We start from the raw sequence: 25,326 nt of genomic DNA on the forward strand, positions 1-25,326 counted from the left end.
ACCACATTGCGCCCCACAGAAATAAAACAACCATACCACATTGCGCCCCACAGAAATAAAACAACCATACCACATTGCGCCCCACAGAAATAAAACAACCATACCACATTGCGCCCCACAGAAATAAAACAACCATACCACATTTCGCCCCACAGAAATAAAACAACCATACCACATTGCGCCTCCACAGAAAAAACACCCCACATAGCGCCCCACAGAAATAAAACAACCATACCACATTGCGCCTCCACAGAAAAAACACCCCACATAGCGCCCCACAGAAATAAAATAACCATACCACATTGCGCCCCACAGAAATAAAACAACCATACCACATTGCGCCCCACAGAAATAAAACAACCATACCACATTTCGCTCCACAGAAATAAAACAACTATACCACTTTGCGCCTCCACAGAAAAAACACCCCACATAGTGCCCCACAGAAATAAAACAACCATACCACATTGCGCCTCACAGAAATAAAACAACCATACCACATTGCGCCTCACAGAAATAAAACAACCATACCACATTGCGCCTCACAGAAATAAAACAACCATACCACATTGCGCCCCACAGAAATAAAACAACCATACCACATTGCGCCCCACAGAAATAAAACAACCATACCACATTGCGCCCCACAGAAATAAAACAACCATACACATTGCGCCTCCACAGAAAAAACACCCCACATAGCGCCCCACAGAAATAAAACAACCATACCACATTGCGCCTCTCAGAAATAAAACAACCATACCACATTGCGCCTCACAGAAATAAAACAACCATACCACATTGCGCCCCACAGAAATAAAACAACCATACCACATTGCGCCTCACAGAAATAAAACAACCATACCACATTGCGCCCCACAGAAATAAAACAAACAACCATACCACATTGCGCCCCACAGAAATAAAACAACCATACTACATTGCGCCCCACAGAAATAAAACAACCATACCACATTGCACCCCACAGAAATAAAACAACCATACCACATTGCGCCCCACAGAAATAAAACAACCATACCACATTGCGCCCCACTGAAATAAAACAACCATACCACATTTCGCCCCACAGAAATAAAACAACCATACCACATTGCGCCTCCACAGAAAAAACACCCCACATAGCGCCCCACAGAAATAAAACAACCATACCACATTGCGCCTCCACAGAAAAAACACCCCACATAGCGCCCCACAGAAATAAAATAACCATACCACATTGCGCCCCACAGAAATAAAACAACCATACCACATTGCGCCCCACAGAAATAAAACAACCATACACATTGCGCCTCCACAGAAAAAACACCCCACATAGCGCCCCACAGAAATAAAACAACCATACCACATTGCGCCTCACAGAAATAAAACAACCATACCACATTGCGCCTCACAGAAATAAAACAACCATACCACATTGCGCCTCACAGAAATAAAACAACCATGCCACATTGCGCCCCACAGAAATAAAACAACCATACCACATTGCGCCCCACAGAAATAAAACAACCATACCACATTGCGCCCCACAGAAATAAAACAACCATACCACATTGCGCCCCACAGAAATAAAACAACCGTACCACATTGCGCCTCACAGAAATAAAACAACCGTACCACATTGCGCCCCACAGAAATAAAACAACCATACAACATTTCGCCCCACAGAAATAAAACAACTATACCACTTTGCGCCTCCACAGAAAAAACACCCCACATAGTGCCCCACAGAAATAAAACAACCATACCACATTGCGTCTCACAGAAATAAAACAACCATACCACATTGCGCCCCACAGAAATAAAACAACCATACCACATTGCGCCCCACAGAAATAAAACAACCATACCACATTGCGCCCCACAGAAATAAAACAACCATACACATTGCGCCTCCACAGAAAAAACACCCCACATAGCGCCCCACAGAAATAAAACAACCATACCACATTGCGCCTCACAGAAATAAAACAACCATACCACATTGCGCCTCACAGAAATAAAACAACCATACCACATTGCGCCCCACAGAAATAAAACAACCATACCACATTGCGCCTCACAGAAATAAAACAACCATACCACATTGCGCCCCACAGAAATAAAACAAACAACCATACCACATTGCGCCCCACAGAAATAAAACAACCATACCACATTGCGCCCCACAGAAATAAAACAACCATACCACATTGCACCCCACAGAAATAAAACAACCATACCACATTGCGCCCCACAGAAATAAAACAACCATACCACATTGCGCCCCACTGAAATAAAACAACCATACCACATTTCGCCCCACAGAAATAAAACAACCATACCACATTGCGCCTCCACAGAAAAAACACCCCACATAGCGCCCCACAGAAATAAAACAACCATACCACATTGCGCCTCCACAGAAAAAACACCCCACATAGCGCCCCACAGAAATAAAATAACCATTCCACATTGCGCCCCACAGAAATAAAACAACCATACCACATTGCGCCCCACAGAAATAAAACAACCATACACATTGCGCCTCCACAGAAAAAACACCCCACATAGCGCCCCACAGAAATAAAACAACCATACCACATTGCGCCTCACAGAAATAAAACAACCATACCACATTGCGCCTCACAGAAATAAAACAACCATACCACATTGCGCCTCACAGAAATAAAACAACCATGCCACATTGCGCCCCACAGAAATAAAACAACCATACCACATTGCGCCCCACAGAAATAAAACAACCATACCACATTGCGCCCCACAGAAATAAAACAACCATACCACATTGCGCCCCACAGAAATAAAACAACCGTACCACATTGCGCCTCACAGAAATAAAACAACCGTACCACATTGCGCCCCACAGAAATAAAACAACCGTACCACATAGCGCCCCACAGAAATAAAATAACCATACCACATTGCGCCCCACAGAAATAAAACAACCATACCACATTGCGCCCCACAGAAATAAAACAACCATACCACATTGCGCCCCACAGAAATAAAACAACCATACCACATTGCGCCCCACAGAAATAAATACAACCATACCACATTGCGCCTCCACAGAAAAAACACCCCACATAGCGCCCCACAGAAATAAAACAACCATACCACATTGCGCCTCACAGAAATAAAACAACCATACCACATTGCGCCCCACAGAAATAAAACAACCATACCACATTGCGCCCCACAGAAATAAAACAGCCATACCACATTGCGCCCCACAGAAATAAAACAGCCATACCACTTTGCGCCCCACAAAAATAAAACAACCATACCACATTGCGCCTCCACAGAAAAAACACCCCACATAGCGCCCCACAGAAATAAAACAACCATACCACATTGCGCCTCACAGATATAAAACAACCATACCACATAGCGCCCCAAAGAAATAAAATCACCATACCACATTGCGCCCCACAGAAATAAAACAACCATACCACATTGCGCCCCACAGAAATAAAACAACCATACCACATTACGCCCCACAGAAATAAAACAACCATACCACATAGCGCCCCACAGAAATAAAACAACCATACCACATTGCGCCCCACAGAAATAAAACAACCATACCACATAGCGCCCCACAGAAATAAAACAACCATACCACTTTGCTCCTCACAGAAATAAAACAACCGTACCACATTGCGCCCCACAGAAATAAAACAACCGTACCACATTGCGCCCCACAGAAATAAAACAACCATACCACATAGCGCCCCACAGAAATAAAACAACCATACCACATTGTTCCTCCACCGAAAAAACACCCCACATAGCGCCCCACAGAAATAAAACAACCATACCACATTGCGCCTCCACAGAAAAAACACCCCACATAGCGCCCCACAGAAATAAAACAACCATACCACATTGCGCCTCACAGAAATAAAACAACCATACCACATTGCGCCTCACAGAAATAAAACAACCAAACCACATTGCGCCTCACAGAAATAAAACAACCATACCACATTGCGCCCCACAGAAATAAAACAACCATACCACATTGCGCCCCACAGAAATAAAACAACCATACCACATTGCGCCCCACAGAAATAAAACAACCATACACATTGCGCCTCCACAGAATAAACACCCCACATATCGCCCCACAGAAATAAAACAACCATACCACATTGCGCCTCACAGAAATAAAACAACCATACCACATTGCGCCTCACAGAAATAAAACAACCATACCACATTGCGCCCCACAGAAAAAACACCCCACATAGCGCCCCACAGAAATAAAACAACCATACCACATTGCGCCTCACAGAAATAAAACAACCATACCACATTGCGCCTCACAGAAATAAAACAACCAAACCACATTGCGCCTCACAGAAATAAAACAACCATACCACATTGCGCCCCACAGAAATAAAACAACCATACCACATTGCGCCCCACAGAAATAAAACAACCATACCACATTGCGCCCCACAGAAATAAAACAACCATACACATTGCGCCTCCACAGAATAAACACCCCACATATCGCCCCACAGAAATAAAACAACCATACCACATTGCGCCTCACAGAAATAAAACAACCATACCACATTGCGCCTCACAGAAATAAAACAACCATACCACATTGCGCCCCACAGAAATAAAACAACCATACCACATTGCGCCTCACAGAAATAAAACAACCATACCACATTGCGCCCCACAGAAATAAAACAACCATACACATTGCGCCCCACTGAAATAAAACAACCATACCACATTTCGCCCCACAGAAATAAAACAACCATACCACATTGTTCCTCCACCGAAAAAACACCCCACATAGCGCCCCACAGAAATAAAACAACCATACCACATTGCGCCTCCACAGAAAAAACACCCCACATAGCGCCCCACAGAAATAAAATAACCATACCACATTGCGCCCCACAGAAATAAAACAACCATAACACATTGCGCCCCACAGAAATAAAACAACCATACACATTGCGCCTCCACAGAAAAAACACCCCACATAGCGCCCCACAGAAATAAAACAACCATACCACATTGCGCCTCACAGAAATAAAACAACCATACCACATTGCGCCTCACAGAAATAAAACAACCATACCACATTGCGCCTCACAGAAATAAAACAACCATACCACATTGCGCCCCACAGAAATAAAACAACCATACCACATTGCGCCCCACAGAAATAAAACAACCATACCACATTGCGCCCCACAGAAATAAAACAACCATACCACATTGCGCCCCACAGAAATAAAACAACCGTACCACATTGCGCCTCACAGAAATAAAACAACCGTACCACATTGCGCCCCACAGAAATAAAACAACCGTACCACATAGCGCCCCACAGAAATAAAACAACCATACCACATTGCGCCCCACAGAAATAAAACAACCATACCACATTGCGCCCCACAGAAATAAAACAACCATACCACATTGCGCCCCACAGAAATAAAACAACCATACCACATTGCGCCCCACAGAAATAAAACAACCATACCACATTGCGCCCCACAGAAATAAAAACCATACCACATTGCACCCCACAGAAATAAAACAACCATACCACATTGCGCCTCACAGAAATAAAACAACCGTACCACATTGCGCCTCACAGAAATAAAACAACTGTACCACATTGCGCCCCACAGAAATAAAACAACCATACCACATTGCACCCCACAGAAATAAAACAACCATACCACATTGCGCCTCACAGAAATAAAACAACCAAACCACATTGCGCCTCACAGAAATAAAACAACCATACCACATTGCGCCCCACAGAAATAAAACAACCATACCACATTGCGCCCCACAGAAATAAAACAACCATACCACATTGCGCCCCACAGAAATAAAACAACCATACACATTGCGCCTCCACAGAATAAACACCCCACATAGCGCCCCACAGAAATAAAACAACCATACCACATTGCGCCTCACAGAAATAAAACAACCATACCACATTGCGCCTCACAGAAATAAAACAACCATACCACATTGCGCCCCACAGAAATAAAACAACCATACCACATTGCGCCTCACAGAAATAAAACAACCGTACCACATTGCGCCCCACAGAAATAAAACAACCATACACATTGCACCCCACAGAAATAAAACAAACAACCATACCACATTGCGCCCCACAGAAATAAAACAACCATACCACATTGCACCCCACAGAAATAAAACAACCATACCACATTGCGCCCCACAGAAATAAAACAACCATACCACATTGCGCCCCACTGAAATAAAACAACCATACCACATTTCGCCCCACAGAAATAAAACAACCATACCACATTGTTCCTCCACCGAAAAAACACCCCACATAGCGCCCCACAGAAATAAAACAACCATACCACATTGCGCCTCCACAGAAAAAACACCCCACATAGCGCCCCACAGAAATAAAATAACCATACCACATTGCGCCCCACAGAAATAAAACAACCATACCACATTGCGCCCCACAGAAATAAAACAACCATACCACATTGCGCCCCACAGAAATAAAACAACCATACCACATTGCGCCCCACAGAAATAAAACAACCATACCACATAGCGCCCCACAGAAATAAAACAACCATACCACATTGCGCCCCACAGAAATAAAACAACCGTACCACATTGCGCCCCACAGAAATAAAACAACCGTACCACATTGCGCCCCACAGAAATAAAACAACCGTACCACATTGCGCCCCACAGAAATAAAACAACCGTACCACATTGCGCCCCACAGAAATAAAACAACCGTACCACATTGCGCCCCACAGAAATAAAACAACCGTACCACATTGCTCCTCACAGAAATAAAACAACCATACCACATTGCTCCTCACAGAAATAAAACAACCATACCACATTGCGCCCAACAGAAATAAAACAACCATACCACATTGCACCCCACAGAAATAAAACAACCATACCACATTGCACCCCACAGAAATAAGACAACCATACCACATTGCACCCCACAGAAATAAAACAACCGTACCACATTGCACCCCACAGAAATAAAACAACCGTACCACATTGCGCCCCACAGAAATAAAACAACCGTACCACATTGCGCCCCACAGAAATAAAACAACCATACCACATTGCTCCTCACAGAAATAAAACAACCATACCACATTGCTCCTCACAGAAATAAAACAACCATACCACATTGCGCCTCACAGAAATAAAACAACCATACTACATTGCGCCCCACAGAAATAAAACAACCATACCACATAGCGCCCCACAGAAATAAAACAACCATACCACATAGCGCCCCACAGAAATAAAACAACCATACCACATAGCGCCCCACAGAAATAAAACAATTGTACCACATTGCGCCCCACAGAAATAAAACAACCGTACCACATTGCGCCCCACAGAAATAAAACAACCATACCACATAGCGCCCCACAGAAATAAAACAACCATACCACATTGCGCCTCCACAGAAATAAAACAACCATACCACATAGCGCCCCACAGAAATAAAACAACCATACCACTTTGCGCCCCACAGAAATAAAACAACCATACCACATTGCGCCCCACAGAAATAAAACAGCCATACCACATAGCGCCCCACAGAAATAAAACAACCATACCACATTGCGCCTCACAGAAATAAAACAACCATACCACATTGCACCCCACAGAATTGCTCCCCACAGAAACAGAAAAAACAAAACACATTGTTCCCCACTAAATAGGCAAATATATGGCTGGTCCCCACTAAAAAATAATCTATTGCTGGTTCCCACTAAGAAGAAAAAAATATGTCTGGTCCCCACCGACACAAACAAACTCACATTTCTTCCCCCCTTGTCACTCACACTGCAGCAGGACAGCGCGCAGGCGGACTTCCAGGCAGGCAGCCGGGCGGGAGATAAAGAGAGAGTGCGGGCACGCTGATTGGCTTCGGGCGGGAGGTAAAGAGAGACAGAGCGCGGGCTGGCTGATTGGCGCATGGCGTTAGCTGGCGGAGCGGGCTGGAGGGCAGTGGACAACGTGGCGTGCGTGACCTGTGATGTCACGCCGCCGCGTCTTTGCAGGTCACTGCCCTGGCGCGCCTGAGTCTCCCAGAGGAGCTCAGCGGCCCAGGATGCTGAAGTATGGTAAAATGTGCCCGGTGGCTCTGACAGCCCCGCTGCACACTTCACAACCGGCCACGGCAGAGCGGTTGAAAACCGCTGAGCTAGAGGGATAATGCCATAGTAATGAGACACACAAACAGACGGGTACCCTGCCATCACAATAATTTCTGGGCTGGATTTCCACTGAAAGTGGGGATCCCAAAAATAAAATGGGGTCCCCCCTCCCGAAGAACTACCAGTCCAGGGCTCTTCCTGGTGGCATTGGATGCGGGATTATTAGTAACAAAATACTTACATTTGAGCGGGTTTGCCATCATTTTTTTGCTTTTATTTGCCGTCGGTTTTGACTTTAGAGCTGCAAAAATCAAAGCTGGAACCCGACGGATGATAGTCGCTTTTTAGGAAGTTGTTTGTCAGTAACCGTTGATTATGGTTTAGAACCATAACTGATGGTTAGTAAATCTGTTTTCAGGAGACCGTCTTCTGCCATAGGCTGTACCCACAACCTACCATGCTTGTGATCACTCACAAAGAAGAAAAATGGAAATTCTAGTGGCCCACCACCTCATGTTCGAACCTCTAGACCCCCTTATGGACAAGGATGGATGCTACCTTATTCTAGTGTTCAACCCAGAAAATAAACTTTCAGTCATAGGCAATATGTACATCTACAACCAGAATGTGACTATGGGGTCTACTTACTAAGCCTTGGATGGAGATAAAGTACCAGCCAATCAGCTCCTAACTGCCATGTTGCAGGCTGTGTTTGAACTATGACAGGAGCTGGTTGGCTGGTACTTTATCTCTGTCCACTTTATATTCATCCGAAGGCTTAGTAAATAGACCCACCTGGATCTTTTCTTTCCCACTCCACATACTCACATATAGACATGTTTCTGCACCTACTCCCTCCTCCTTCACAACTGCCCAAGTCCACTGGCTTATTCGGTTCAATCATGCCCCTATATTAATTGACCTATCCAACCTGTCTGCCCTTTTATACCACTGACCCTCGTATCCCACCGTAAGATCCTCTTGGGCACACTACTTTGGACTCAATGACCTCCCTGGTGATTCCTCTTCCACCCTTTGGACCTAATTCAGAGGTGGAAGCAGTGGCAGTATACACACAGAATGGAGGGAGACTAGGAGTGCACTCATACTCAATAAACTATTTCTATTGGACCAATAAGACAGTGTAAGACAATAAGAATATAAAAAGCAGTTTATATCAGATAGTCACATACCTAGCGCAAAGCATTTTATGAATAATCTGGTCCTTAGGGAAGGGGCTGCAATGGTGTAGGCAGCAGGCATGTTTGGGCTCTCCTATATACCTCCTGCAAAGCTCCTGGTGACCGGGGATTGATACTGCTGGGCTGACTTGCTCCAAAGCTCCAGGCTGCATGGTCCTGCAGGCCCCTCCATTTACTGCTACTTACGGCCCATAGCAACCTAAAGTATTCTTATGTAATCTGGGGGAGCCCCTATAAGTCTATATACAGCAGTGCTGGGCCTTGGAGTGTTTATTGTGCATGCAGCATTTCTTTTCTCTACAGCACTTACGCCAATACTTCTGGACTTGTGAGTACTTTTTATAAAGATATATCAGTAAGGAGACTGGTGAATTCACTATTTAATTTCTGGCTTTGGAGCACCTGGGCCATTACTCCTGGATCTCATACATGCCATTACTCCAGGACTTGTGAGTACTTTTATAAAGATATATCAGTAGGAGACTGGTGAATTCCCTATTTAATTTCTGGCTTTGGAGCACCTGGGCCATTACTCCTGGATCTCATACATGCCATTACTCCAGGACTTGTGAGTACTTTTATAAAGATATATCAGTAGGAGACTGGTGAATTCACTATTTAATTTCTGGCATTGGAGAACCTGGGCCATTACTCCTGGATCTCCTACAAGCCATTACTCCTGGATCTCCTACAAGCCATTACTCCTGGATCTCCTACAAGCCATTACTCCTGGATCTCATACAAGCCATTACTCCTGGATCTCCTACAAGCCATTACTCCTGGATCTCATACAAGCCATTACTCTTGGATCTCCTACAAGCCATTAGTCCTGGATCTCCTACAAGCCATTACTCCTGGATCTCATACAAGCCATTACTCTTGGATCTCCTACAAGCCATTACTCCTGGATCTCATACAAGCCATTACTCCTGGATCTCCTACAAGCCATTACTCCTGGATCTCCTACAAGCCATTACTCCTGGATCTCCTACAAGCCATTACTCTTGGATCTCCTACAAGCCATTACTCCTGGATCTCATACAAGCCATTACTCCTGGATCTCATACAAGCCATTACTAATGGATCTCTTACAAGCCATTACTCCTGGATCACATACAAGCCATTACTCCTGGATCTCCTACAAGCCATTACTCCTGGATCTCATACAAGCCATTACTCCTGCCTCTCCTACATGCCATTACTCCTGCCTCTCCTACATGCCATTACTCCAGGACTTGTGAGTACTTTTTATAAAGATATATCAGTAGGAGACTGGTGAATTCACTATTTAATTTCTGGCTTTGGAGTACCTGGGCCATTACTCCTGGATCTCATACAAGCCATTACTCCTGGATCTCCTACTAGCCATTACTCCTGGATCTCCTACAAGCCATTACTCCTGGATCTCATACAAGCCATTACTCCTGGATCTCATACAAGCCATTACTCCTGGATCTCATACAAGCCATTACTCCTGGATCTCCTACAAGCTATTACTCCTGGATCTCCTACAAGCCATTGCTCCTGGATCTCCTACAAGCCATTACTCCTGGATCTCATACAAGCCATTACAAGCCATTACTCCTGGATCTCATACAAGCCATTACTCCTGGATCTCATACAAGCCATTACTCCTGGATCTCCTACAAGCCATTACTCCTGGATCTCCTACAAGCCATTGCTCCTGGATCTCCTACAAGCCATTACTCCTGGATCTCATACAAGCCATTACAAGCCATTACTCCTGGATCTCATACAAGCCATTACTCCTGGATCTCCTACAAGCTATTACTCCTGGATCTCCTACAAGCCATTGCTCCTGGATCTCCTACAAGCCATTACTCCTGGATCTCATACAAGCCATTACAAGCCATTACTCCTGGATCTCATACAAGCCATTACTCCTGGATCTCATACAAGCCATTACTCCTGGATCTCATACAAGCCATTACTCCTGGATCTCCTACAAGCCATTACTCCTGGATCTCCTACAAGCCATTACTCCTGGATCTCCTACAAGCCATTACTCCTGGATCTCCTACAAGCCATTACTCCTCGATCTCCTACAAGCCATTACTCCTGGATCTCCTACAAGCCATTACTCCTGGATCTCATACAAGCCATTACTCCTGGATCTCATACAAGCCATTACTCCTGGATTTCATACAAGCCATTACTCCTGGATCTCCTACAAGCCATTACTCCTGGATCTCCTACAAGCCATTACTCCTGGATCTCCTACAAGCCATTACTCCTGGATCTCATACAAGCCATTACTCCTGGATCTCATACAAGCCATTACTCCTGCCTCTCCTACATGCCATTACTCCTGGATCTCCTACATGCCATTACTCCAGGACTTGTGAGTACTTTTATAAAGATATATCAGTAAGGAGACTGGTGAATTCACTATTTAATTTCTGGCTTTGGAGCACCTGGGCCATTACTCCTGGATCTCATACCAGCCATTACTCCTGGATCTCATACAAGCCATTACTCCTGGATCTCATACAAGCCATTACTCCTGGATCTCATACAAGCCATTACTCCTGGATCTCATACAAGCCATTACTCCTGGATCTCATACAAGCCATTACTCCTGGATCTCATACAAGCCATTACTCCTGGATTTCATACAAGCCATTACTCCTGGATCTCATACAAGCCATTACTCCTGGATCATATACAAGCCATTACTCCTGGATCTCCTACAAGCCATTACTCCTGGATCTCCTACAAACCATTACTCCTGGATCTCATACAAGCCATTACTCCTGGATCTCATACAAGCCATTACTCCTGGATCTCATACAAGCCATTACTCCTGGATCTCCTACAAGCGATTACTCCTGGATCTCCTACAAGCCATTGCTCCTGGATCTCCTACAAGCCATTGCTCCTGGATCTCATACAAGCCATTACTCCTGGATCTCCTACAAGCCATTACTCCTGGATCTCCTACAAGCCATTACTCCTGGATCTCCTACAAGCCATTACTCCTGGATCTCCTACAAGCCATTACTCCTGGCTCTCTTACAAGCCATTACTCCTGGATCTCCTACAAGCCATTATTCCTGGATCTCCTACAAGCCATTACTCCTGGATCTCCTACAAGCCATTACTCCTGCCTCTCCTACATGCCATTACTCCAGGACTTGTGAGTACTTTTTATAAAGATATATCAGTAGGAGACTGGTGAATTCACTATTTAATTTCTGGCTTTGGAGCACCTGGGCCATTACTCCTGGATCTCATACAAGCCATTACTCCTGGATCTCATACAAGCCATTACTCCTGGATCTCATACAAGCCATTACTCCTGGATCTCATACAAGCCATTACTCCTGGATCTCATACAAGCCATTACTCCTGGATCTCATACAAGCCATTACTCCTGGATCTCATACAAGCCATTACTCCTGGATCTCATACAAGCCATTACTTCTGGATTTCATACAAGCCATTACTCCTGGATCTCATACAAGCCATTACTCCTGGATCTCATACAAGCCATTACTTCTGGATCATATACAAGCCATTACTCCTGGATCTCCTACAAGCCATTACTCCTGGATCTCCTATAAGCCATTACTCCTGGATCTCATACAAGCCATTACTCCTGGATCTCATACAAACCATTACGCAGATCTCATACAAGCCATTACTCCTGGATCTCCTACAAGCCATTACTCCTGAATCTCCTACAAGCCATTGCTCCTGGATCTCCTACAAGCCATTGCTCCTGGATCTCATACAAGCCATTACTCCTGGATCTCCTACAAGCCATTACTCCTGGATCTCCTACAAGCCATTACTCCTGGATCTCCTACAAGCCATTACTCCTGGATCTCATACAAGCCATTACTCCTGGATCTCATACAAGCCATTACTCCTGGATCTCATACAAGCCATTACTCCTGGATCTCCTACAAGCGATTACTCCTGGATCTCCTACAAGCCATTGCTCCTGGATCTCCTACAAGCCATTGCTCCTGGATCTCATACAAGCCATTACTCCTGGATCTCCTACAAGCCATTACTCCTGGATCTCCTACAAGCCATTACTCCTGGATCTCCTACAAGCCATTACTCCTGGATCTCCTACAAGCCATTACTCCTGGCTCTCTTACAAGCCATTACTCCTGGATCTCCTACAAGCCATTATTCCTGGATCTCCTACAAGCCATTACTCCTGGATCTCCTACAAGCCATTACTCCTGCCTCTCCTACATGCCATTACTCCAGGACTTGTGAGTACTTTTTATAAAGATATATCAGTAGGAGACTGGTGAATTCACTATTTAATTTCTGGCTTTGGAGCACCTGGGCCATTACTCCTGGATCTCATACAAGCCATTACTCCTGGATCTCATACAAGCCATTACTCCTGGATCTCATACAAGCCATTACTCCTGGATCTCATACAAGCCATTACTCCTGGATCTCATACAAGCCATTACTCCTGGATCTCATACAAGCCATTACTCCTGGATCTCATACAAGCCATTACTCCTGGATTTCATACAAGCCATTACTCCTGGATCTCATACAAGCCATTACTCCTGGATCTCATACAAGCCATTACTTCTGGATCATATACAAGCCATTACTCCTGGATCTCCTATAAGCCATTACTCCTGGATCTCATACAAGCCATTACTCCTTGATCTCATACAAGCCATTACGCGGATCTCATACAAGCCATTACTCCTGGATCTCCTACAAGCCATTATTCCTGGATCTCCTACAAGCCATTGCTCCTGGATCTCCTACAAGCCATTGCTCCTGGATCTCATACAAGCCATTACTCCTGGATCTCCTACAAGCCATTACTCCTGGCTCTCCTACAAGCCATTACTCCTGGATCTCCTACAAGCCATTACTCCTGGCTCTCCTACAAGCCATTACTCCTGGATCTCCTACAAGCCATTACTCCTGGATCTCCTACAAGCCATTATTCCTGGATCTCCTACAAGCCATTACTCCTGGATCTCCTACAAGCCATTACTCCTGCCTCTCCTACATGCCATTACTCCAGGACTTGTGAGTACTTTTTATAAAGATATATCAGTAGGAGACTGGTGAATTCACTATTTAATTTCTGGCGTTGGAGCACCTGGGCCATTACTCCTGGATCTCCTACAAGCCATTACTCCTGGATCTCCTACAAGCCATTACTCCTGGATCTCATACAAGCCATTACTCCTGGATCTCTTACAAGCCATTACTCCTGGATCTCCTACAAGCCATTACTCCTGCCTCTCCTACATGCCATTACTCCTGCCTCTCCTACAAGCCATTACTCCAGGACTTGTGAGTACTTTTTATAAAGATATATCAGTAGGAGACTGGTGAATTCACTATTTAATTTCTGGCTTTGGAGCACCTGGGCCATTACTCCTGGATCTCATACAAGCCAATACTCCTGGACTTGTGAGAATTTACACTCCATAAGACAATACAGTTAGAGACTGGTGAATTCATTATTTGTGCTCTTTTGGGAAGGCTCAGTATTATAACTGTGGCAAGCTCCTGTGTTTTATACTTAAATATCTCTAATGTAGCACCTTCATATGTTAAAGTATATAAGTTGCTACTCCCTGCTTTGAGAATACTTATTTATATTAAGTAGTAGTGGTGGAAGATTAGCGGACAGAGGAGTCTCCCCTGTTGGGAGGTTTAACTAACATTGCAGCCGTAATTTTTTGTTTCATATCTAAAAAGTCTTCATAAATTTTTACTTTATTGCAATATGGGCAAACAAAATGCAGCAAAAGCTTTGCCAGGTCTTCAACATCATCTTACTCGGGGCCTTCTGGGAGAGACTCTCTTGGGACGTCTGTGTCAGCTTCATTTGGTTCCCAATCTCCACCTGAGGTTACACTACAGCAAAGTTTGGAGGCTGTTAATCTTGCGAGACAAAAATGGTGGACAAAATTGAGAAGGTACAATCCGATTTGTCCCTGTTACACCATGATGTTCAGCGAATCCGAGAGCGGGCTGGAGAAGTGGAAAATTGGATTGCTACACTTGAGGACTAGCCAAGCAGAAGTTGCTTTGGCAGGTCTGCAAAACAAGGCCTCGGATATGGAAGGCAGGTTATGCAGAAACAACGTTTGTTTTGTGGGTCTCCCGGAAAAAGAGGAAGGTGCTTCACCCAAAGTCTTTTTGGAGCAATGGCTGATCACTACTTATGGTTGCGACTCTTTTACTACTACTTTTGCGGTAGATCAAGCCCACCGATTACCCACCAGACCACTTCCTCCTGGTTCATCTCCACACACATTTATTGCAAGCTTCTCCATTATAAGGATCGAGATGCAATATTGAGAATGGTTCAAGTTAAAGTTCCCCTGGTACGAAATGGAATCACTATTTCAGTATTTCTGGGTTTTGCTGCAGATGTACAAAAGGACAGAGCTATATTTCTTCCTATCAAGCACCAATTCCGTCACTTGAATCTTCAATATACCATGCTGTTGTCTTCTAAACTACACGTGGTAATGGATGGTGAAACAACATTTTTTACGACACTGAAGGAGGATGCGGCATGGTTGGATCTTCGAAAATCTGTCAGTAGACAGCTATCTTCTGATTCATCTCATTCATTTAAGATTAGGCAGAATGTTGTTGTGGAGGGGATGTTGCTTCAGGAATCTAATTTAAAAATATGTCAGCTTATATAGTGTAAGACTGTGGACATTAAGGATATATGAAGAGCCCCCTTGCATTGGTGGCTTTTATTTCTAAATTTCCATTTTTATTTTTTTTTGTGCGTTCGTTTTTTGATGATCTCTTCTTTTTTTTTTGCTGCACTGGTCTCTCCTTTTTCTTTGTAATATTGTTTTTTGTTATTTTTAATGTTAAATTGTCTAACTTTTTAAGCTACTTACACACAAAATATCAGAATTATATTATTTAACGGAGACACATTTAGTGGGGAGTAAATCATTGGTGCTTAAACGCCCCTGGGTAGGTTGGGCTTACCACTCTATGTACACTTCATCATCCAGAGGGGTCTCCATTCTGATTAATAAAAAGGTTTCATTCGTGCTATAGTCCTTACAAATTATGTTCATTATGTTATGGTCATTATGTTTTTCTCGACTGTAATATTTCTTCTATTCCTATTTTTATTTTGGCGGTTTATATTCCTCCTCCTTTTTCATTTGATGTTTTAAGATGTGCTGTGGCTTTATTGCAAAATCCCCTGATACACCTGTGGTATGCCTGGGAGATTTCAATGCCGTTATGGACCCAGTCTTAGATAGGTGGTGGGCCTCTGAGAGCACCTTTAGTCAGTGCTTCTGGTTTTTCAAATTTTGTAAAAGAATTGGGGTGGATGGGTGTGTGAAGACTTAACCTGAGGTTAGCCAAGGTTCCTGTTTCTCTTCCACCCATCACACTTTTTCATGTATAGACCTCGCTTTGGTTTCTTGTACACTGTTGCCCAGGATATCGCATACGGAATATAAAGCAAGAGGTGTATCAGACCATTCACCGTTGGTAATAAAATTGGATTGGGGCGTTCCCAGAGGATTACGATTATAGAAATGATATCCCTCATGGTTACTACAAATGGGGGCGAGGTTAGAGCTGGAAGAGATGTTGGATGGATGTTTTGCAGTATACGTTGGTAGTGCCCCAATGTCAATTGTATGGGATGCCTTTAAGGTGTTTCTTCGAAGGTCCTTTATACGGCGAGTGGCTGAGATCAAACTGCAATAGAGGAAAATGGAAGTTGACTTGGAAACTATTTGTAAAAATCTAGTGATGCAATATCTTGGGGACAAACTAGATTCTACCTGTATCCAATGGTTGGCTGCTCAGGAGTCATGGCGTACTCATCTAACCGATAACGCAAACCATAGATTATTGTGCCAATCGCTATATGCAGGCAGATAAGATGGGTAGGATGGGGGAGATGGGTGGTGTAGCTAGGAATAGGAGTGAAGTTGGCTGTGCTTGTGTGGGGTGTTGGGCTGGAGCTTAGTGCAGCCTACGGTACTATAGGACTTTCCTATGCCTAGAATGCGAAATACAGAGATATGTACTAAAATGGCGCGATCTAAAAAGCGGCAACTGAAAAGAATATGCAATTTAATTGACAGATTGAAACAAGAAAAGAAATAAAATATGAAATATAGAATACATAAATATGTTACTTGGCTTGAAATGAAGCAAATGAATGGACTATGTTGATCACTGGAATACAGATAACTCTCGTTAGAATGTACAGTATAGTTCATTCATTAAAAATGACCCTTTAGGGGGATGGTCCTTATAATCAGTAGAAATCCTGTATCTACTTGCCATGTTATTTATAAAAAAATCCGAGGGTTAAAAAGAGGACTGCAGTGGGGGGGTCTTGGTGCACGCACCTACGCCATGACAGATTGTATTGAAATGTTATTTTCGGGTACTTTTAGGTGTCAGTACCGTGTGGGGTAACCCAAATGCCGCAATCCTGTGCTGTGTGTGTAAGAGAGAATGTCCCCCGTTTGTGGTCATCAGGTGTGAGGTCAGATGTAGATTATTATTATTATATGCAGGCAGATAAGACGGGTACTTTTATGTCACATCTGGCGCAGGCTGAACGTCCCACAATACGTTTCAGAATTGCTAAAGGTAGACGGGTCCATATTTACCTCTACTCCAGACATTGTTGAGACATTCACTTATTTTAAATCTCTATGCTACTCGCTGGACCTGATGTTTCTGCTTTGCAGACATATGTAACTTCGGTAGGTCTCCGTCAGTTATCTCAGGAGGACAGAGAATACCTTTATTCCCCTCTAACAGTGGAAGAGGTGGGGGCAGCCATTGTTTTGTTCTCTGGTGGCAAAGCACCAGGGTCTGACGGCGTCCCTATTGAGGTATATAAAAAGCACACCAAAATATTTGTTCTGAAATTGTTAGAAATATTTAATATGATCTTTGAAGATGGCTGCCTCCCTTCACCTATGTCAGAGGCAGTTATTATTGTCCTACCGTCCTATTTCCTTACTCCCCACAGACATAGAGATATTAGCTAAAATCTTGGCTATCCAGTTATAACATCAGTGATACATCCGGACCAGTCTGGTTATTTACTCATTTGCAGATATCCCATGGGGAGGAGTCCTCCTCGGTTATAGTGTCATTAGATGCAGCTAAGGCATTCAATGCCGTGGAGTAGCCCTACCTGTGGGATGCTGTACGGATGCGATGTCCATTCGGATTTGGCCCAATATACCGGATATGGGTACAATCACGCGCCAGGGGTGTCCATTGTCTCCATTTGTATTTGCTTTGGTGATGGAGCCACTGGCATGTATACCCTGGTCTCATTCAGACATTATAGGCTTGCGAGTGGCTGGAAGGAAAGATAGTATGGCTTTATATGAAAAATTAGTTATTATTGTTTTTATCTAATTATGTAATCAGGCTACCGGCGACTCTTCAAGTCATAGATTTATATGGTGTGTACTCTGGCCTAAAAATTAACTGTGATAAGTCCTATATTATGCCACTTAGAGGTAACTGCTCGGTAACCCCTTTAGGTCTCTTCCTCTTTGTTGGCTAGACCGGTTTAAATATTTAGGTATTTGGATAACAATCCCACTTAGTTATTTTGTTTTCCTTTATATAGACCCTTTTTTTATTTCTGTTAAGGATAACATTAGGGTGTGGAGCAGACTCCCCCTTACAGTTATGGGTCGGGTCAATTTAATAAAAATGGCCGCATACTATAAGAAGAACTCAGACTTAATGGTTTCTCATCTGCACTCCTTGTATAACAACATTCTCACAGGTGATCCTTTCCTGGATGAAATGCTTGAGGCCAGAATAGTGGTGATAATACACTAGAATGGTAAGATCCACATACCTGTGGCAGCTATAGGTCTTTTTATATCCTGAACATTAACCTCAAAGTATAGGCTAAATTCTTGGTCAATAGACTGATCGAGCTTCCCTCCTCGATCCACTACAACCAAGTAGATTTCATTCCAGACCGTCAAGCACATGACAACACTAAACTACAGAAAAAAAGGGAGATTCCTTCCAGCACACTGCAGCAATATCAACAAAAATACTTGAAGCCTACATGATAATAGAAATTCAGAGGTATTGGTTACATACATTTGCAAATATATGAATACGCGCCAGGCCAGCGTCAAGACTCCTCTATACCAGCGTCCCTAACATTGTGGGGTTCACGTCCGAGGTGCAGGGAACCCCAAAAGATTCTAGCCATGGACCAGCCCCAGGGCATCACACGAAAAAGGGAAGAAAGGTGATAGTGTAGTGTAAAGTATAGATGTGTAATTCATCACCTTTCTATTTGTTTGTCTATTATTTATGTAATTTTAATTCTTTCTCATTATATTAACACTATTGATTTATCTTTACACATCTATACTTTACACTTCACTATCACCTTTTTTCCCTTTTTCGTGTGATGCCCTGGGGATGGTCCATGGCTAGAATCTTTTGGGGTTCCCTGCACCTCAGACGTGAACCCCATAATGTTAGGGACGCCGGTATAGAGGAGCCTTGACGTTGGCCCGGCACTTATTCATATATTTGCAAATGTACAGTCAGGTGCATAAATATTGGGATATTGACAGAATTTTCATATTTTGGCCTCTATTCACCACCACAATGGCTTTGAAATGAAACAAACAAGATGTGCTTTAACTGCAGACTTTCAGATTTAATTTGAGGGTAATTACATCCAAATCAGGTGAACGGTGTAGGAATTACAACGGTTTCTATATGTGCCTCCCACTTTTTAAGAGGCCAAAAGTAATGGGACAAACTAAACAATCCTAAATCTAACTTTCACTTTTTAATACTTTGTTGCAAATCCTTTGCAGGCAATTACAGCCTGAAGTCTGGAACGCATAGACATCACCAGGCGCTGGGTTTCATCCCTGGTGATGCTCTGCCAGGCCGCTACTGCACAAGTCTTCAGTTGCTGCTTGTTCTTGGGGTATTTTCCCTTCAGTTTTGACTTCATCAAGTGAAATGCATGCTCAATCGGATTCAGGTCAGGGGATTGACTTGGCCATTGCATAACATTCCACTTTTTAGCCTTAAAAAACTGTTTGGTTGCTTTTGCAGTATGCTTCGGGTCATTGTCCATCTGCACTGTGAAGCGCCGTCCAATGAGTTCTGAAGCATTTGACTGAATATGAGCATATAATATTGCCCGAAACACTTCAGAATTCATTCTACTGCTTTTGTCAGCAGTCACATCATCAATAAATACAAGGGAACCAGTTCCATTGGCAGCCATACATGCCCACGCCATGACACTACCACCATCATGCTTTACTGATGAGGTGGTATGTATTTGGATCATGAGCTGTTCCTTTCCTTCTCCATACTCTTCTTTTCCCATCACTCTGGTATAAGTTGATCTTTGTCTCATCTGTCCATAGGATGTTGTTCCAGAACTGTAATGGCTTTTTTAGATGTTGTTTGGCAAACTCTAATCTGGTCTTCCTGTTTTTGAGGCTCTCCAATGGTTTACATCTTGTGGTGAACCCTCTATATTCACTCTTGTGAAGTCTTCTCTTGATTGTTGACTTTGACACATATACACCTACCTCCTGGAGAGTGTTCTTGATTTGGCCAACTGTTGTGAAGGGGTTTTTCTTCACCAGGGAAATAATTCTTCTGTCATCCACCACAGTTGTTTTCCGTGGTCTTCCGGGTCTTTTGGTGTTGCTGAGCTCTCCGGTGCGTTCTTTCTTTTTAAGAATGTTCCAAACAGTTGATTTGGCCACACCTAATGTTTTTGCTATCTCTCTGATGGGTTTGTTTTGATTTTTCAGCCTAATGATGGCTTGCTTCACTGATAGTGACAGCTCTTTGGATCTCATATTGAGAGTCGACAGCAACTGATTCCAAATGCAAATGTCACACCTAGAATCAACTCCAGACCTTTTACCTGCTTAATTGATAATGACATAACGAGTGAATAGCCCACACCTGTCCATGAAATAGCTTTTGAGTTGATAGTCCCATTACTTTTGGCCCTTAAATTTTAAGTATTTTTAAAAAATACTACTAATTTACAAACACCCAATATTTTTTACTTTTATAGTTAAAATAGCAAGGATTTGGATTTGGCTAAAGTTCTCTCCGTATTTACCTCTATGTTTAGTAGATCAGGTTCAAATAATTACCACATGAATATTTTAACTGAAATTTGTTGTTACTGCCAAATTCACAAAACTCATTTGCAAGGGTTTACAAATTTGTCTAATTTTGAAGTAAAATCTCTCAATATTTTCTTTTAGTTTAAGTAATTTTTAAATACTTATGTACACATATATGGAACTGATAATATCAAATCAAACTGTAATTTATTCAACAGATGAATCATTTTACAAAAATACACCAAGAACATGTTACGCTGCTGTTTCCTTAAAAGATGATATAAACACTGATGTTAAAAAAATGGAGCAAAATGAAGATGTACAGTTATGTCAGCACATCAAAAGGAGGACTTTAATGAAAAATGAAAATGAAGATTCTCTGAAATATAGAAAAGAACATTTCAATGAAACTGACATTTATACACCCACAGGTCATACACAGTATACATCTACTCATAGTATGGAGGAACCAGCCTCATGTGATGGAGGAACCCTCACAGACAGTGACAATTATACACCCACAGATCATACACACTATACATCTACTCATAGTATGGAAGAACCAGCCTCATGTGATGGAGGAAACCTCACAGACTCCAACATTTATACACCCACAGATGATACACAATATACATCTACTCATATTATGGAGGAACCGGTCTCAGGTGATGGAGGAACCCTCAAAAACAGTGACATTTATACACCCACAGATCATACACATTATACATCTACTCATATTAAGGAGGAACCAGTCTCATGTGATGGAGGAACCCTCACAGACAGTGACATTTATACACGCACAGATCATACACATTATACATCTACTCATATTATGGAGGAACCAGTCTCATGTGATGGAGGAACCCTCACAGACAGTAACATTTATACACCCACAGATCATACACAATATACATCTACTCATATTAAGGAAGAACCAGTCTCATGTGATGGAGGTAACCTCACAGATACCGAAATTTATACACCAACAGATCATACACAGTATACATCTACTAATATTAAGGAAGAACCAGTCTCATGTGATGGAGGAACCATCACATACACCAACATTTATATACCCACAGATCATACACAGTATACATCTACTCATATTAAGGAGGAACCAGTCTCATGTGATGGAGGAACCCTCACAGATACCGATATTTATACAACAACAGCTGATACGCAAATGGATGCTGAAGCTATAACCAGTACAGAATTTATGAAATACCTGAATATTCACAAAGGAAAAGCACTTAATTACAGTGATTGTGAAAAACAATTATTCTTTAACTCTAAATGTGTTAAAACTGAGAAAATACCATTGGGCCAATTTCCATTGTACAAATATGGAAAATATTTCACTGAACCATCAAGTCTTTACACACATCAGCGGATTCCTAATGCCCAAGTACCGTTCCAGTGTCCATACTGTGGGAAATGCTTTGTCTACTACACTCATCTTGTTACACATCAGAGAGTTCACACAGGAGAAAGGCCTTATGCATGCTCTGTGTGCGGAAAATGTTTTGCACATAACTCAACTCTTGTCACGCATCAGCGAATTCACACGGGTGAGCGTCCGTATGTTTGCTTCCAGTGCGGCAAATGTTTTACGAAGAAATCAAATTTAACAACTCACAACAGGATTCACACAGGAGAAAGGCCTTATTCTTGCACCAAATGTGGGAAATGCTTTGGAAGTAAGAGCCATTTTAACAGACATATCAAGATCCATAAAAGAGAAAAAAGCTGTTTTTGAGAAATTTGTGAAATGTTCATTATGATTTCAGCTTAGTCGTGTCATCATCAGTAAAAGGTGGGTTTCAGCAATGCGTTATTTTATATAGTCACTAATTTGTAATAAATTATTTGTGAAACATATACAGTATAGTAGAAACAGTTTATAATGAAATCATGAATACAGGTAGTTTTTGTTCTCATGTGAAATAATAATGATTTGAGACAGTTACATAATGATAACATTTGAATTAAAAAGGATTTTTTTTAAGGAAGTCTCTGAACATCTTCACTTTTGTGACTAGATTTGAAAAATATAAAATGAAAGGGTTTAATAGAAAATAAAAAATCAGAAAAGGCAAAAAATTCATAATTGTAAAAAATAAAGACAAAAAGAAGCAACTATTTTTTTCATTATTAAAATTGTCCAATAATAAATAATGTGTCATTTTTTGTATGTTCATTCTTTTTAAGATTTGTTCAACTATTATTTAAGCATCTTATTTTCCTCAGTCTTCTCTTTTCATCCCTAGTTTTAAATATTGCCAGCATTTAATACCTTGTAGCCAATCAGATAGTGTCAGGGGATAAGTTTGAGATCACATGCGCTACTTAAGAGTAAAATAGGGGCATATTCAATTGGATGCAAGTTTACAAAAAATCTCTAGCACTGCAGGTTTTTTCCAATAGGTGAGTTATTTTTATCTATTTTTATTTTGGGGGGGGGGGCGCTCAATTTATTGGAGCACCTTAAAAGCACATCTGATTTTTCTACAATATTTATTTTTAAAAAAAATGTTTGGACTTGCTTCAGAAACCCTAACACACCCTCCCTAACACACCCTCCCTAACCCTAACACACCCTCCCTAACCCTAACACACCCTCCCTAGCCCTAACACACCCTCCCTAACCCTAACACACCCTCCCTAACCCTAACACACCCTCCCTAGCCCTAACATACCCACCCTAACACACCCTCCCTAACACACCCTTCCTAACCCTAACACACCCTCCCTAGCCCTAACACACCCTCCCTAGCCCTAACACACCCTCCCTAACCCTAACACACCCTCCCTAACCCTAACACACCCTCCCTAGCCCTAACATACCCACCCTAACACACCCTCCCTAACCCACCCTTCCTAACCCTAACACACCCTCCCTAACCCTAACACACCCTCCCTAACACACCCTCCCTAACCCTAACACACCCTCCCTAACACACCCTCCCTAGCCCTAACACACCCTCCCTAGCCCTAACACACCCTCCCTAACCCTAACAAACCCTCCCTAACACACCCTCCCTAGCCCTAACACACCCTCCCTAGCCCTAACACACCCTCCCTAACACACCCTCCCTAGCCCTAACACACCCTCCCTAACACACCCTCCCTAGCCCTAACACACCCTCCCTAACCCTAACACACCCTCCCTAACCCTAACACACCCTCCCTAGCCCTAACATACCCTCCCTAACCCTAACACACCCTCCCTAACCCTAACACACCCTCCCTAACACACCCACCCTAACCCTAACACACCCTCCCTAACCCTAACACACCCTCCCTAACCCTAACACACCCTCCCTAGCCCTAACACACCCTCCCTAACCCTAACACACCCTCCCTAACCCTAACACACCCTCCCTAACACACCCACCCTAACCCACCCTTCCTAACCCTAACACACCCTCCCTAACCCTAACATACCCTCCCTAACCCACCCTTCCTAACCCTAACACACCCTCCCTAGCATTAACACACCCTCCCTAGCCCTAACACACCCTCCCTAACACACCCTCCCTAACCCTAACACACCCTCCCTAACCCTAACACACCCTTCCGAACCCTAGCACACCCTTCCTAACCCTAGCGCACCCTCCCTAACCCTAACACACCCTTCCTAACCCTAACACACCCTTCCTAACCCTAACACACTCTCCCTAACCCTAGCACACCCTCCCTAACACACCCTCCCTAACCCTAACACACCCTCCCTAACCCTAACACACCCTTCCTAACCCTAACACA

At 43.0% G+C, this 25,326-nt stretch overlaps 1 protein-coding gene across 1 annotated transcript in view; it reads left to right on the forward strand.

Annotated features, from left to right (window-relative positions):
• Nucleotides 1-23,689, forward strand: part of LOC148522685 (uncharacterized) — a 186,866-nt gene extending 163,177 nt beyond the window's left edge. Inside the window, exon 5 of the mRNA XM_088473893.1 lies at nt 21,777-23,689. Coding sequence (XP_088330019.1) covers nt 21,777-23,317 — 1,541 coding nt within the window. The 3' untranslated portion in view covers nt 23,318-23,689. The remainder of the gene's footprint in view (nt 1-21,776) is intronic.
• The last annotated feature ends 1,637 nt before the right edge of the window (nt 23,690-25,326 follow it).

The sequence above is a fragment of the Taudactylus pleione genome, unplaced genomic scaffold (assembly GCF_031769625.1).
Source record: "Taudactylus pleione unplaced genomic scaffold, aTauple2 ptg000144l, whole genome shotgun sequence".
NCBI lineage: Eukaryota > Metazoa > Chordata > Amphibia > Anura > Myobatrachidae > Taudactylus > Taudactylus pleione.